This window comes from Gavialis gangeticus, unplaced genomic scaffold, assembly GCF_001723915.1.
Source record: "Gavialis gangeticus isolate Ggan-Ray unplaced genomic scaffold, GavGan_comp1, whole genome shotgun sequence".
Classification (NCBI taxonomy): Eukaryota; Metazoa; Chordata; order Crocodylia; family Gavialidae; genus Gavialis; species Gavialis gangeticus.
The window spans coordinates 60,718,989-60,735,670 of NW_017728992.1; the positions used below are offsets into that span (position 1 = coordinate 60,718,989).

The window sequence follows — 16,682 nt, forward strand, 5'->3', positions numbered from 1 at the left end:
ATGATCTGTCTAGGTCCCTTCCGACTCATTGCTTCTATGATATGAATGAAATCATTTGCAAGTGCATCAGGCAACAATTCATTTCAAGCTGTATGTTAAGTCACACTAAAACAAGATTTGAACTGCTTAAAATAGTATGCAACAGCATACTATAAAAGCTATGAAAACAAAAGTTAGTTTTCCATGCTAGCTTCTGTGGAGTTGGTACATGTCTATGCAGGACCAGTATGACTCATTATTCAACCTTATTTTTTATCATTAAGGTTCTTTTCATACTTCTGAGAAGTGTGTGAAGTAATTGATACAAGCACTGTTGTAACAGTCCAACTGTTGTCTGAATGGTACATGCACATCTGTAGAAAGAAAAATAGGACTTCTCCTTTTACATTCTGCATGAAATTAATACACTGGGAAGCAGGAATACTTATATCCACTAATTTTTCCAAACTGTGAGGCAAATAAAGCTTGGAGAAGTGATTTTGCTTTTTTGTGGGGGGAGGGGAGAGGTTGCTGGCAATTCTACCTAGTTTTACTAGGCCAGTGGTTCTCAAGCTTTATAGATGTGAGGCCAGCTCTTAGTTTTTACTTGGGTTTTTGAGTATAGAAATGTAATAGAGCAATTCTTCTGTTGCAGAGAACTCAAAAAGATCATAACAGGTCAGAATTTTTTTTAACACTACAGATTACTCGTGGAAATCTCTGTGCATTACGTTTTCAAACCTAACAATGCTAACATTGCATGGACATCCCAGGGTGCCATGGTACTCTGAGAATCACTGCATTTTATCCTGAAAAAATCCTTGATGCTGCACTGCTCAAAATCAGGCCAGGCCAGCCACACAGGCAGGTGCCTAAGCTTGGTTGCCATCTAGATTGGCAGAGTTTAGGTTCCTCCCAGCAGAAAAGTCCTCAGTTCCTTAAGTAAAAACAGAGCATGCCTAGCAACTGACCCCTTCCCACACGATCATAATCAAATTGGAGAAATGTGGGCCAGATAAAACTACTACAAGGTGGATAGATAGCTGGCTCAATAGCCTCAAGCAAAGGGTAATTAATTAATTAATGGGTCTGTGTCAGAATGACAGGAGGTTTTGAACGGAGTCCCACAGGATTATGTCTTGGGCCTGGTGCTGTTCAACATGTTTATTAATGATTTGGATACTGGCACAGAAAGCCTCTTGAGCAAGTTTGTAGATGGCATGGGTTTTGCTGGTTGCCCCTGCCACCCTGTCTTCCCCTGCCCTTTTTCTGCTTTGTGTGTCAGGGTATTTTTAAGCCTTCCCAGAGGCATTGGGTGTTGGCTACAGCCAAGGCTGGGAACTTTGACTGGGTTGTGCCAATGCTTCTGCTGAGAGAAAAGCTAGAGGGTTCTGGCTAGAGGGTCTTGCCCTTCTGCTCAGGGTCAGACAGATTGCCATATTTGGGGTCAGGAAGGAATTTTACCCTATGGTCAGATTGATATGGACTGTGGGGGCTTTTGCCTTCCTCTGTGGCAGGGGGTGTGACCCTCTAGCTAGGACCTCTTGAGCATATATTTCCAGCATTTTATAGAAGTAGGACACTGGCTGAATTGGTTCCTCTGCTTTACCTGTAGCAGGTTAGCATGCTAGGTCTATGTTGTGTCAAGTTTGAAGACAGTTTTATATAGAGTTTAGATTATGGTTGTATGGCATGGGTTGGATAGGGTGATCCTGCCTCAGGCTGAACTAGATGACCTTTGGAGGTCCCTTCCAGCTCTACTTCTGTATGACTTCTGAGCTTACATATACATCTCAGTACTATACACAGCTCGAGTACCTTAAACTCTGTCTAAGTTGCTGATTCCATAGGAAGGAAGAGAGAATGCATAGTAACTGGTTAACACTGAGTGTAAACATATATTTCAGTTTAAGAATCTGGTTCTGCCCAAATAACATTAGCACAGGGAGTGGGAGGTGAAGATTACAGGCCTACCTCACCCTGAGCAGATTCAAGCCCACATCTCCCATTTCCAAGTAAAGTATCCCAACCATCTGAATATGAACCAGGGTGCAGGGGAGTTCCTGCCACATGTCCTGTTGAAGCTGGCCCACTGTAAAAGAAGTCAGGAATCTAAGATTCATGGGCCAGCAGGAGTATGACTGCATGTTTATGAGGAAGGCCTTTCCCTGGGAGGGGACAGTTCCGTGTTGTTTCTGGTCTTTAACCAATACCCATCTAATGTAGAACTCATAAACAGTCCTGAAAATCAGGAGTGTGCCTTCCTCACAGAGGTATACCACCTTACTCTCCCTTGCTAGATGGTCCTTGGGAGGTCCCATGGCTTCCGCATTCACTATTTATGAAACCTAGTTGTTTTACCTTGTTGATTTCAAATCACCCTTCTGGGACAAGACACCTACATTTTAGATATTATTAGGCCTACGTGAAGGTACTGACAAGGGCAGTTTGGATATGTGTCTGTGCATCCATTCTTACTATTTTGCTAATTTAAAGAATAGATTCGGTTCTCATTCCCAAATATTGTTACACTGCTCTCTTGTTATAAGGCAGATGAAATGTTTGGGCTCCGTGCCGCAATGCCCCAGTGATTTTAAATAAAGCTAACCTCAGCTTTGTTTTTCATTTTCACCCTCAGCCACCTATCAAGTTCTGACATTTGGTCCCCCCCCGCCCCGCTTGAAGTTTGAAATGCCTCAGGTTTTAACTTGTGTAGTAGAAGGGGGGTGGTTCTTATAACATTGGCACAAAGACTATTATTTAACATTTGTATAGAGCCTTTACATATTTAATGAGTCTCTTACAGAACGATATTACCTTCTTTTCTCACATAAAACACATGCCTTTTCCCCGAAACCACCTGCTAGAAATTGGGATGCACGTCATATGAAAAATCTACAGATCCCCATGGGTCTGAAAATTTGGTGGTGGGGGAGTGGAATCAGCTTTAACTGCTATAGCTCTGGGAGCCAAACTTCTGGACCACATCCGGATCACATGGCCCCACACACATGGTCAGGCCAGCGTGGGATCAGTTTGCAGCTGGACCTGGTGCACAAGGTCGGCCCATGCCTGGATCCAGTGCACAGTCCCAGATTTGGCACAAGGGGTTGGACCCAGCTTGCAGTCTCAGAGGTGGTGGACAGTGGCAGTATACAGGGCCCATCAGGCTTGGCTCCCTAGATACTGCTACTCCGCTACTTTCTGGTACTACTAGGGAAGATTTATTTATTTATTTATTTATTTTCCCCCTTCATGCTGCCTTTCAAAAATAAGGTTTGTATTATATTCTTGGGCATGTTGTAGGCAACAAAATACAGTACTTCTATCTTAGAAGCAGAGAAATTGACACAGAGACATAGAGTAACTTGCCCCGTATCCCACAGGAAATTGGTAACAGAGCCAGGCTTATTGACATAAGCTACTAACTGTGGGACCAGCTCTGATTTAACGTCGCTTCACTTGCAGCCTAAAATACATCGCCTGGGGTAGCAGCAGCAGGCTTACTGATGATGATCCCATCTCCTTTGGTACCAGATATTTGTATTTAAAAAAAAAAATGTTTGTGCAGGCTTTAAAACTCTACGTTAGAATGAAGATTAACAACACTAACAGTAGATTTAGTGATGGATCAAGTCCTTTTTCTGATATGGTATGAGAATGCGTTCTTTTAAAAGAAAGTATTGTTATGGAGTGGTGAGCTGGAAAGCAGCAAACACTAGCCCATGGTCATGCTTCCCTGTTGATGCCCATTAGCTTTTCACAATTGGCATGCTATTCATGGCTGTTTAAACACCATTAAAAATGTAGTCATTGTTATAGATATGTAACTCTTTTGCTGAGCATCTGTCAGCAGCAACATGGGCTGGGTTCAACTTTGGGGTACTAAATATATTTTACCTTGGCTTGAGCCACTGCCCAGACCACCTGGGAGACACTAAATGAATCACAATAAAGCTAACAACCCTTCTGTCACAAGCAATATTAACACAAACCCCTGAGGCAAACACCAGAACACAACATACGGTCAAGAAAAACAAAAACACGGTCCTGGTTCAAAGTATACTGCATATCACCCTTACCCCTACTGGGGAGCCTTCAAACCCAGGCTTGACAGTCCGAGAGGCAGGGAGTCTTGACCCAAAAGAGGTTAGTCCCTGGGAATGAGTGTGTTATCTCCCTCACCATTGCTGTTTGCTGGGAGCGCCAGCTCTGTCCACATTGCCAAGGGCCCTTTGGTGAAATGATGTAGCTCTGCTGGGAAGTGCCGATCTCTGCTCCTGCCTGAGTGGCTGTGGGGGTGGGGAGCTACAAGCTTCTGCCCTAGACTCCCAGTCCAAACCCCACATAGCTACTTGACTTGAAACTCCCTGTGTCACCTGGCCTCAGGCTCCAGAAAGCATGCCAGCATTTCTCCTCCCCTCCACAGGGGATAAACAAAGCGAGAGACCCCCAGCCCAAGTGGCCTGAACCTTAAATAACTTTTCTGATCTCATCACATTGTAGTTGAAACATTGCTAATGCAGATCGATCAATTCAAAGGGGGTCAGCACTCCAGGATTTGGCCAGAGTCACTAAACTGGTTTTACAGGTTCTGTTGAGGAATCTTAAGGCAGTGGTCTGGACACAATGAAGGGGATAGGAAGTGGGCCTCTCCAGTCCTAGAGGAGGCACAGTATACAACAATTGTGTCACACAGAAAACATGATCATGCTTTACGGCCAAACAAGATACACAGCACCATGAAACACACTTTATAGCACAACACGACCTGTACATTTTGAATATGCTATAGATATATATTTTTATATACATTTTTGTCAGTTATTGGGCCACAAGGCTACAGTATGCCCATTATGCCAAAAAGGGATTTTCCAGGTTCTTACGTGTCTCTATAATAGTTTTTATATGGCCTGATCCATTGGCCCCTGACACTAACAACAACTTTAATTAGCATTGCATCAGCATAGCTTGCATTAGCCGTGGGTTAAAGGTTGAACTCCAGATGTGGAAAATGAAACTAGTGAGGTCTTTTTTGGCAGATCTATCTTGACAATACTTTAATTGTATAATTTATAATTGCTGACTAGATATTGAAAAGGCTCTCTTCTGTTATTTGTTATCACTGAACTATCCCCTTTATTTTTCTTAATGAAAGCAATGAATTGATGTTAGAATTTGTCACATGATGCTGAATTTGTCACATGAAACCACCTTTGTGGTTTCATTTCATGTTTTCTATCCAAAGAAATAGAGATTATAATTAGTGAGTTGGAAAGCTTTGTAGAAATTGGAAAGGAGAAAGCCAATGGAACATATTGAATGAACCTGATGTACTTGAAAAACCAATATGCGGTAACTGTTGAAACTAGTCTTTTGTCTGTGGCAGGGGGAAGATTGTCTGAAAATGGCCTTGAATAGAAATAAGGGTTTGTTGTGAGAGAGATACAAATGGCCTTGTTGTGTCATTATCTACCCACATGAGATTTAAATGCCTTCCTTGAACTAACTTAAAAATCTAGAGGTAAAAGGTGGAACTCTGTGTTACTGCCCCCTGAAAATTGAACCCCATGCCAAAACAAACTGTCTCTGGCAACACTTTTGAAATCCTCTTTACACTTACTCAGAAAAACAGTGGGGCTAGAGAAGCACCTTGGAGTACTTCAGAAATTAAGGATTCACCAATAGTCTTTTTCAGAGTTAGAATTTCATCATAACAGTATCCTTTTGACTGAAACTTGCATGAAATAGGTTTCTCACTGAAGATGAAATGTAGTATGTTTTTTACGCTGGCCTTTTTAGTGCTTCTCTCTTAATAGTTGCTTTCCTTTTGAAAATAAGTGTTGTAACACAGCATCTTATCTCTGTTTGTAGGTGTATCTTCTGTATACATAATAAATATATGTCTACATAGGCATTCTTTTTATATATAGAAAGTATAATATAGTGCTGTGTTTGCATGAATAGAAGTTAATTGCTAACTGAGGTGTATAGCATCAGGTGAGGTAGGTATCTGTTTTCCTTATTTTATATATAGGAAGCCAAAGTACTGAAAAGCAGAAATTTAGATATGGTCAGAAAAGTGACTACATAAAAATGGCACCCCTTACCCAACCAGTACTTTGTCTGTTTTGAATCTTAACTGTTCACTTCAATGAAAAAAATAGGATAGACTATTTCAGTAGGATTTTTTAAGATGCTTAGCATTGGCCTTTGTTCCTACTGAGGTTAGTGCTATTGAATTAGCTGGTGAGCCAAAAAGAACACAGTGTAACCAATGTGGATTTGCAAATCTGGAAGCTTAGTCACTGTGACCCCCTGCCCCCAACACACATACACTTATTGCTAAATCAAATTTGATAAAAGTTGCCTTTCAGTGTGAGTCAACGAATATGGAATGTACAATGCCAGTCTTAGAAAGTTACTTTCAAAGTAGAGTGCAATTAAATATAACTTGCCAAGGACATGCAGAAAAATTATGATAGAGCCATGAATATAAGCTACTACTTGCAACTCCTTAAGGTAACTTCCCTTTGTTGTTTTCTTAATGGGGTGATAAGCACTGTTGTCAATTCCCTCCTGGGCTAATTAGAGTGTCCTGCTGGGGTCTGGCCATGTCCCACCTCAGCTCAGTGCTGTGGAAGGGATGGGAAGGCTGCTCTAGCACCCCACACTTCTAGCCTGAGCCACTGCAGGCATATGCCTGCATATCTGGGATGTCTGTGTAGTTACAAACCAGTTCAGCCTAGCCAGATTAGATTAACCTGCAAATATTGAATCAATTCAGGCTCAGGCTTTTTGACTGTCTGTCCCTAGCTCCAGGGTTTATACAGTAATCATATTTTCAGAGAAGTGTGTGTGAGCGTGGTCTTGTGCATTCTAGTTCTCACAGCTGGCTAAACATGTAAAACTTGGTCATAGTTCCCATGTACAATAAATTCTATATATAATGTAATTCTATGCATAAAGCAGTTCTACTGTATGTTAAATAGAAATAGGGTCAGGAAGGCAACCTACTGGGCCATCAAGTCCAGTCTCCAGCATTCACAGGCAACAATTAATCAAAGAAATCCCCAAAGGTTACAGTACATTTCTGCTGTTTTCTACATGTTCTCTATATTCTTCCCTTTAATGATAACTGTGGGAGGAGGAGTCTCCATCCCATGCAGACCTGTGTTCTGTCTAGGGCAGTTTACTTCAGACTCGATCATTCTGCAGGCTGAGTGCCTCTTTAAAGTGCTCAGTGACTTCAGCACCTTATAAGATTATGCCATAATCTTCCTCTGCCACTGCTTTTTGCAAATCTTAAATCAGTAAATATGTGCAACAGGGATGGTGTCAGTAAAGCACTTTTTGAGACACTCAGCTCAATAGGAGCCTGGTCCAAAGTCTGTAAAATGTCAACCCGTAGGCTAAGTACAGACTGTGAAAAACCTTGAATTGATTAAATCTTTGCAGGTTAGTCTAAACTGCATAGGTTGAACTGATAAGTAAGTGAACAGGCATTCACTTTTGATTCTGGAAATGCAGTCATATGCCTGCAGTGGCCTAGGCCAGAAGACTGCTGTCTGTCTGCAGCAGACAGCTTGAGCCAAGACTAGCCCACTCACCCTGCAAGACGGTTTTCAGGGGAGGTACAAAGCATCCTGGGATGCTGGGGGACTGTGAATTTGAATCTAGAGGGAATCTGGGACAGAAGTTCAACTACGTGAAGAGTGGTTTCAGTGAGTATGGAGCTAGATTGTTCTCAGTGGTGGCAGATGGCAAGACAAGGAGCAACAGTCTCAAGTTGCAGCAAGGGAAGTTTAGGTTAGATATTAGGAAAAAAATTTCTCACTAGGAGGGTAGTAAAACACTGGAACATATTAGCCAAAGAGGTTGTGGAATCTTCATCCTTGGTGCTTTTAAGACCCAGGTATACAAAGCGTTGGCTGGGATGATCTAGTTGAGGTTGGTTCTGCTTTGAGCAGGCAGTTGGACTAGATGACTTTCTGAGGTCCCTTCCAACCCTAATTTTATAAGATTCTATGATTCTCTCTGATTCAGTAAACTGATTTAACCTAAATTAGTTATGTCTGATGCTAGATCCCTCCAGGTTTATCTTAAACCAGTTTCAGCCGTTTAAAAAGTGGTTTGTGTGCAGTGAATTTCTGTTGTGTTACAGATTTGAACCAGTTTCTGATCACTTATACCAATTCATGTGTAATTTCTGTCCCCAGCATGCAGCAAACCCTCACTGACCTCACCTGGATTTGAACAGCAAACCAGCAAAGTCCATAAAGCATTACTGTTCCTCTGAAGCATCTAGTCACTTGGCTGTGTGTCCTGAGAGGTTGATATTGGATGCAAAAACCAAATGTGATGCCTTTTGTTGCTCAGCCCCATATGAGCTTCATGCATGATATATTCCATATGTTAGTAATTTTTACTGTTGGGTTTAACTAACCTAGGAGTCTAAATTCATAAACAGCCTTTGCCCTTTTGTGTAGCATGCAGTAACTTTTCAAGCTTTGTCTTCTCTCCCAGTGATGGGATTTATCTTTTTGGGGTCCCATGCAATGATTCAGTTTCAGGTACCTCTCTGATGCTAGAAAACTATACCAAAACATAATCAGAATGCAGTGGGGGCCTTGGTTACTTGCTTGGTTTGTACTGACCTAATGCTGCCCTTGCTCTTTCCTCAATAGGATGGTCTGAGCTCACCTCAGAATCTTAAGTCCTCTGTGTTGTTCTGACAAAATAAATCATTTAATGGCATCACCCATCCTAGAAAGGACAGAAGCTGGGCTCTCAGTGAAAGAAAATGGTTTCTTTGCAATGCTAACTGATAAACAAATCTAAGGGGAGCTGAATTCTTCATGTTAAAGGCATGAGGTGAGTCCCTAAAGGGCATTAAGAATTGGACACACAAACTTATCAGGGCATCACTAACAAAAGAGGCAGGATACAGGAAGTATGTGCATGTGAAAGCTACAAAACTCCTGTGTGCTGCAGTAGCTTCTTTCATGGTTTCCTCCACCCCACTTCATGGACAGTTTTGGGGAATTAACCTTTTGAGTAGATAATTCCCTACTGGAGTTGCTCATACAACTTTTTCTCTTTCCATCCACCTTTCTGTGCATAGGGAAAATGTGTACTACAGCTGAGCCATGTAGCACACTTTATGATTTAAATTTAACTTCCTGGTGTTGTGCCCAAAATGCATTAAATACATTGTTTGAATGAATAAAGGCACAGTGTTTGGCTAAGTCCAGTTATATTCCTTATGGTGCTAATAATGCCTTAAATTTTAAAATCATTAGAATAGTTGTGGCATTTGTTTCTCCCCCTTCTCTCCCCCCCACCCTTTCATTCATCGTGGACTATAAAGATTAAATAACTAGTCTTATTGTAACAGGGTCCCTGTTAGGAACCCTGTTACTTGGGGAAAATTCCCGACAGCTGGGGAAGGACTCCCCACCCCCACTCGGGCAGCCAATAGGGCACAGTCTCCAAGAATGAAAGAAAGGGGAAGTCCTAATGAAAACGCCTTCAGGCACCATGGAGAGGAGAGGAGCTGCTTGAGACTCCTGAGAGAGAGGATCCAGTGGAGGGATCTGAGACACAAGTCAAGCGTAGAGACTGAGAGACCGCGGAGCTCGGGGCCAACAAACCCCCACTCACTACTTACCGTGAGCCTACAGGAGTTGTGATGAGTCTGGGAAAAGCTGAGCCTCCATGCTGGGATGAGCCGCATTTCTGTGCTAGGATGCAGCTGGGTAGTGCTAAAGTAAAAAGGGGTTGCAAGACGAGACCCAGGAAGAGACGCGGTCCACCACACCAGAGCTTGAGGGGAGCCAGGTCCAAGTTTCGTGACCCTGACGAAAGGGAGATTCCCTGAATCACGCTGGCACAGAGTGTGGAAAGAGAGACTGGGCGGCACCTGTAACAAGCCGCTAATGAGCTAATTGGCAGCGGGAAGCTGAGACACGGGCAAAGAAAGGCCCCTTTTGATCTTTTTTCTTTTCCTTATTATTTTGCGTGGACAATGACTGGGGCAGCAGGGAGTCACCAGGAGTGACCCGTACAGAGAAAGGCAGACAGGAACACCCTCCATAAGGGCAGCTGGCATAGAGCAGAAGCCACCAGGTGTGCTGATTATGGGCACAGCCATTAGCCTGCGAAACACTAGCTGGCACTTACCTTGGAGTGTTCACTGCCAGGGATCCTCTTTTGAGCCCAGAGGTGAACCTGGGGACAGCTCGGATGAGCTGCTGCCTCCTATCCGGTCCTCTATAAAAGAAAATAAGAGAAGAATAAATAAAATACTAAAAATTATGTAACTGGTTGGGAGTAATCATTCGGCAGGTATCAGTTAACAACTCATCAATCTCTTTCCTCCCCTCATAAGATCTAAGTCGTGGCACGTGAGAACCAGAGGAACAGGAGGTACCCCGCCAACCCGATAACACTTATTATTGTTTCCACTCAGTAGTACCTTCTGGCTCCCTTGGACCTGGGAATGTTTCAATCTAAATGTTGATTAAGGTTTAAAATAATAAACACACTGGGCCAAACTTTAACCCAGGAGTAGGATCTGAGTAACAATTCCATCCCTTCTTTCCCCATTGGCCCTTTTGCTGGCACAGATTACTTCCACCTTGCATGAACTCATCTGTGCAGGCCAGCACATTGACTCTGTCTGCACCTCTCTGTACCTCCAAAACTCCACATGCTTCCTGTCCAGTTTCCCAGGTAGAGTAAGAACTACTTTGGGGTAATTGCTCTTCATCATCCCCAGCACCTGCCCAATCTGTGGCAACACAACTAAATTATGCAGGGGTGTAAAGGATTCCTTCCAGTCTAGCAGGCCTACGTACTAAGGCTCATAATTTGAACCTATTTCTTTTGAAGCATTTTATAATCCTTTTTAAAATAACATTTAAATTTTAAATATAAGCTGCCAATATCTCTTTAAGGAAATAAGTGACATGTTTTTAAAAATCAAATTAAAATTCTCCAACCAAAATCATTAAAAATCTACATTTGAAGGAACCAAATTCTTGATCTCCAGTTAATTCTGATTAATTTTAAACATGTGTAGGCATTATAATAACAGCCTGAGTTGCAGACATCTTCACGAATAAGTTTTTTATTATTCACAGGTACATAGCATTCAGTAAGCCTCCATTAGTTATAACTTATAACAGTGCAAACAGAAGTGTTTATAAGTATGAACCTCTGTTTCGGGCACTTTCTTGGAAATCATGTGCTCCATCCTCAGTGCTGGGAGATTTGAACAAAGATATTTTTATTTTCATGTTCAGTGAGCTGTTTAAGCTGATAAAAGAATCTGGACGAAGAGAATGCATTGTTATATTGGGGGAGAGTTGAAATAGCATATTTTGCAGTATATGGTATGCTTTGTTGCTTTTGCCTGGAACATTGGTCAATATTTTTCCTGGGACATTGCAGATTGATTCCTTACCCATGTCATTTAGGGTTCTGTTAAGTCAGTTTTATACTAAACCAGTTTCTTCCTTGGAGTTTTCCTGGCATAAAACAGACTGCAGAGCTGATTCCCAACATTCCTTGGGTCATAATATGACCCCATGCAATTAGTGGGCTGAAACTGCTATAATGAAATGTTAGAAAAATTCACATAATGATTTTTTTTTACATAATGAGGGTACATGGGTGTACACAGGAGGGCCTCTGGCTTAGAAATGAACTTCAAACACTTGCTCAGTAGGCCTGTGGTTGATGGTACATCATGGAAATCACATAACCTCTTTAGGGGAAAGTTGGTAGCTTCATTGCTTCTAGAGTAGTGTTCATTTGCCCAGGCCATGAACTGTCTCCATTGCAGACTGCTCACAATGGCATGCCCTTGCTTGCAAATGAGGCCTGAAAAGAGTCACCGCTAGATGAGAGACTGAATTAAGAATACATGAAGAAGAAAATACAAGAACAAAATCTTTTTAATTATAGTGAAATATGGCTTGTTCTTTTCCAAGTCCAGGCTTAGGAAAGAGAAGATGTTTTAGGAAAAAAGGATTTGAGTTGCTGACTTGAATAAACTCAATACTCCATGGATGAAGTCATGCATAATTAATTGCTCTTCATTCGCATTCTTTCCGAGGTAATGACTCCTAGCATTCACACTTATGGTAATTGATGTTTTCTGAGAGCTAGAGCTCTAGGACAGCCAATTAAGGAAGTGGAGGTGGTAGCTGTGCAGTGCAATGCAGTGCTGTAACATCTGTGTGTTTACTGTCATGTGAGTTGTAACTGTTCCATCTTATTTTTTTGCTTTCCTCCTTTCTAGTGTCTAAAACAGTATATGGAGCTGGCAATTCGAGAAGGCTGTGGTTGTCCTATCGCTTGTCCAGACATGGTGTGCTTGAATCATGGGACCCTACAAGAATCAGAGGTATCACTACTTGCCCTCTCTCCTCTTTGATTTTCACCTTCTTTGTTCATTTACACAGTAAATATGATAATATGTTGTTTCTTCCCCTCTAATTACCTTCCTCCTCTCTGCCACAGCATGGACCATAGCCAGCATGTGGTATGCTAGCTAAAGCTGCATATGGCTCTGGCGGAGACTGCAGACACAGCAGAGTCTGCCTGGCTTCCCCCTGCCCTACCCTGCTCCTTGTTGCTCAAACAGGAAATCCCCCTCCTCCCCTCCCTCCCTCCCTCCCATCTCCCACAGCAGGGACCCGACGGACCCTAGTCATGTGGTATGTTAGCTAATGCCCAGAGGTGTCTCTGCTTGTGTCTCTCTCCAATTTCACTGGGACAGGCAGGCAGAACAGTTAATCAACACGTAGCTGGTAAGCTGTTTAAAAAGTTTGAATTAATGGTTGAGAGACCATTGTTTTGCTGACTGCTCAGAATGGCATTCCCCTGCCAGGGAAGGGAGGGTTACTATAGCACCCCCAGCTTTTAGCCTGAGCCACTGCAGGCATGTGCCTGAATTTCCTGAGCCCAGAGAGAATGTCTGTCCAGTTTTAAACCAGTTCAGCCTAGCCAGGTTAGACTAACTTGCAAAGATTGAATCAATTTAGGCTCAGGCTTTTTGAATGTCTGCCCCTAGCCCCATTGCTTTAAGTGGGGCTAGGAATTCACCCTGTGTGTTTGTAGTAATCCGTAACAGGAAAAATAAGGAACTCTTTCTTAGGTGTCTGTCTTTGTCTAGACTGTAATGGAAAGCTGGGTGGGAACTAGACTCCTGAGTTGAGAAGAGTGATGAGATGGGATATCTGGGAAGCTCAGGGTATGCTGATATCAGTGTTGCAGCACTGCTCTCAGGCATACCCTACGCACCCACTGCCACTTTGCTACTTTACACACACCAAGCTCAGAAGGCTGAAGCTGTTCAGAAAGGCTTTACACTTCTGACTTTGGTGCATGTGGAACAGAATCAAGTGGTGGGAAGTGCTTGCTTAGGACCAGAGCTCCTGAGATTGCTGCTGAAGCAATATAGATGGATCCTCAAAGGGTGAGTCCAGTATAGGCATAGGTGTTGACATATATTGTATGTGATGATTTTTGTGTGTATGCATGTGCACACACAATAACGTAAATATGTGCAGAACAGCATGCCTACATTTCTAATATTTAATATAAAGAAATGGAGGAAGCATCCATTTCCGACCCATTCTATCTGAACCATACTCTCTGTGTGAAAAGATCAGAAGTGGCCCCCTAATAATGCCCTTAACTCAGACAGTTTTTCTGGCTGATCTGCTGATGGTGTAATGGGCCTACTTCCAATCCATAGTGTGGAGGATGCATGGGTATTTTGGTTAGAGTGCTATTCTCTGCTTTGAAGGGGCTGTAGAAAACAAGAGTGTGCTTACATGCACAGGGGAATATGCAGGCCCCTGCTATTCTGCCACACATAAGGAAAAGCAAGACTAGCTACAAATTTTTACTGCTTTTTGGATACAGCTGGGATACTAGTGAATTTTCTCTGGTACTACAGTGTAGACAACAAGCCATAAATTGAAAAGAAAGTTTTCTTTCTAGTTGTATACAAACACTTAACGAATGTTATATTTATTTTTTTTACTCTGTTAAGCTATGTTTGTGAAGCTGCAGAAATTCTGAAGACTTATTTCCCATTAGCTAATCATGAGGACACTCCAGGGCACGTATTAATGGGCCATTAACTAATTCCATGGGTACATTGTAGAGTTAAAGGCTGAATGACTAAACAAACATAAAAGTGCATTAATGGCCCATGAATGAATGGTCTGAAACTCTATCTTGGCATTGTTACTATAATATAAGTGCATTGCTTTTTTTTTTTAATCAAGTTTTGGATTATGAAAAATCATCCATAACACAAGCACATAATAAAACCACTTTTCTCATTTCTTTCTTCCTTAACACCTTCAAAATCATGTCAGATAGGTCTGGGGTTAAACTGGTGTTTACACTAGAGGCTAAGTAATTTTTCTAATTGTGTTACCTAATACAATTAATCCCCTCCCCCCACCTTTTATCCTAGTTTAGAAAAGGTAATGGGGTGAATTTGGGGCCTAACTCAAAGCCACCAGAAGTCAATGAGAGTCTTAGGAGTCTTTCTGTTTACCTCCAAGAAACTTTGGATCAAATCCTGTGAGCTCATGAACATGAGGGACTAATAAAATGGGTATAGGGTAAATTGCTGTTATGAAAATGTTCCCACATCGCTCTACTAATGTACTAATATGCTTGGTATACAGCATTTCTATTATTCTGCTCCATGGCTGATTTTGTTTTCACTGTAGTTAGGTTGTCTGTTTTGTGATCTTGCTAAAATCCTCAAAGATATACATTTTATTTTTAGGGATATCTATACCATTAATCTTTATTTTCACTGCACTCCGAGGCATATGCCTGAGTGCCCTGAGATTTTTGCTGCTTTCTCTCGTAGCAAAAGTGCGCACACGCACACACACAATGTGTTAAGGAACAAAGGAAAAAGAACATGTTTCTTTTTAAAACACAACGAAACATTTCAGCTGAGTAAGAGTACACTGTGGTTTTTTGTTGTTGTTCCTAACTTGAGGAAGATATTGGAAACTAGAAACTAGATTCTAGATATTGGAAACTAGATGTGCAGTAAAACTAAACTCATTGGGAAAATAGTCTGAGATAAAGAGGGATTTCCCTTCAGAAAGCAGATTGGCAGTAAGGATTTACTACTGATGTACCACCTTCCTATCTATCCACAGACTTATCTCTTATTTTGTCCTGGGCACTGCACCCACTATTCCTGCAAATCTGCGAATTAACTGTATATTTCTGAATATTAATTGGTTTCCAAAGGCTCAATGTCACTGTGTGATTATATGCTGCCCAAATTCAGTATTGTTTTCAGGTTTTTCCATCATGTAGATGGCCTTAGTTTAACTGAAATGGAATAGGAAGCATAAAGCTTTTAGAAATAATAGGATATACCATTTTGGGGATGGTTCATAGATATTGAGATGAGAGTTTCAGAGAAATCTTTTTATACTAGATATTTAATGCTTTAGGAAGTTTTATTCTATACTTAAGAAGATTATGCAGACCTTTTGAATACAAGTGTGACGGAGCACCTTTTGGGTGCTCACCATGTGGCAGGGGCTGCAGTAGGCTGGGGCAGAGCCCAGCAGGGAAAGCAGCCAAGTGAAGCCCCCGAGATCTCATTCTAAGCGGGGAGGTGTGTGGTGGAGCACCTTTGGGGTGCTCACCACTTTAGGGCTCTCACAGGCTCTGAGGGGAGCCTGCTTGGAGAAGCAGCAGGGGAAACCATCCCCCATGTACCCTTTTAAAGGGGGAAGGTGTGTGGCAAGGCACTGTTGGTGCCTTCCACTTTAAGATTGGGGGCCAAGCAGCCAGCAGGTGCTTAATTGCGGCGGCCATTTTAGAGCTCTGGCGACCCATATAAATAGGGCAGCTCACTGCTGGCAGCCCAGGCAGCAACATCGCCTGGCTGTGAGGCTTCATAACAACCTGGAGGTAAGGGTAGGAGCTGTAGGGGATGGTCGGAGGCTCCTGGTCCTGGGCATGACCTAACGCTGCACCCTGCTGGGAGTGGGTGGCCTGGTGAGTCTCTCAGTGGTGTGGGAGCCCCCAGAAAATGCCAGGCCAGTAATCACCTGAGTGAAAGGTGGGTAGGGGTGCCTTAACCCTAGCCCTCACCCTCAGGGAGGTTTAGGTAACACCAGAGGTAGTTGGGAGCCAGGCATGGCTGAAGCCACCTGAGCCCTGTGGGGTGCAAGATCCCGAGAGACTCTGAGGAGGGAGAGTGGAGCTGGGCATGGCTATGGCCACCTGAGCCCACTGGGGAGTGAAGCCCCATGGCCCCAAGTGAGGGGGCAGTGTGGAGCCCCAAGTGAAGGGGAGAGAGATGAGTAGCCCTGAGTGGAGGGGGTGGAGATGGGGAGCCCCAGTGAAGGGGGAAAAGAACCAGAGGGCTGAGGGCCCAGTGTGTGTGTGTGTGTGTATGTATGTGTGTGTGTATATATATATGTGTGTGTCTGTGTGTGTGTGTATATATATATGTGTGTGTCTGTGTGTGTGTATATATATATGTGTGTCTGTGTGTGTGTATATGTGTGTGTGTGTGTATGTGTGTCTGTGTGTGTGTATATGTATATATATGTGTGTGTGTGTGTATGTGTTTGTGTGTGTGTGTAGGGTGAACTTGTACCTTTGAGAGAGAGCCATGTTAGTCTGAAGTC

General features: G+C 42.7%; 1 protein-coding gene across 4 annotated transcripts in view; it reads left to right on the forward strand.

Moving 5' to 3' along the window:
- RNF144B (ring finger protein 144B) overlaps positions 1-16,682 on the forward strand; it is a 132,134-nt gene that overhangs the window by 79,906 nt on the left and 35,546 nt on the right. For all 4 annotated transcript variants that reach the window (XM_019523352.1, XM_019523358.1, XM_019523366.1 and 1 more), the window contains one exon: positions 12,287-12,391. In XM_019523352.1, coding sequence (XP_019378897.1) covers positions 12,287-12,391 — 105 coding nt within the window. The remainder of the gene's footprint in view (positions 1-12,286; positions 12,392-16,682) is intronic.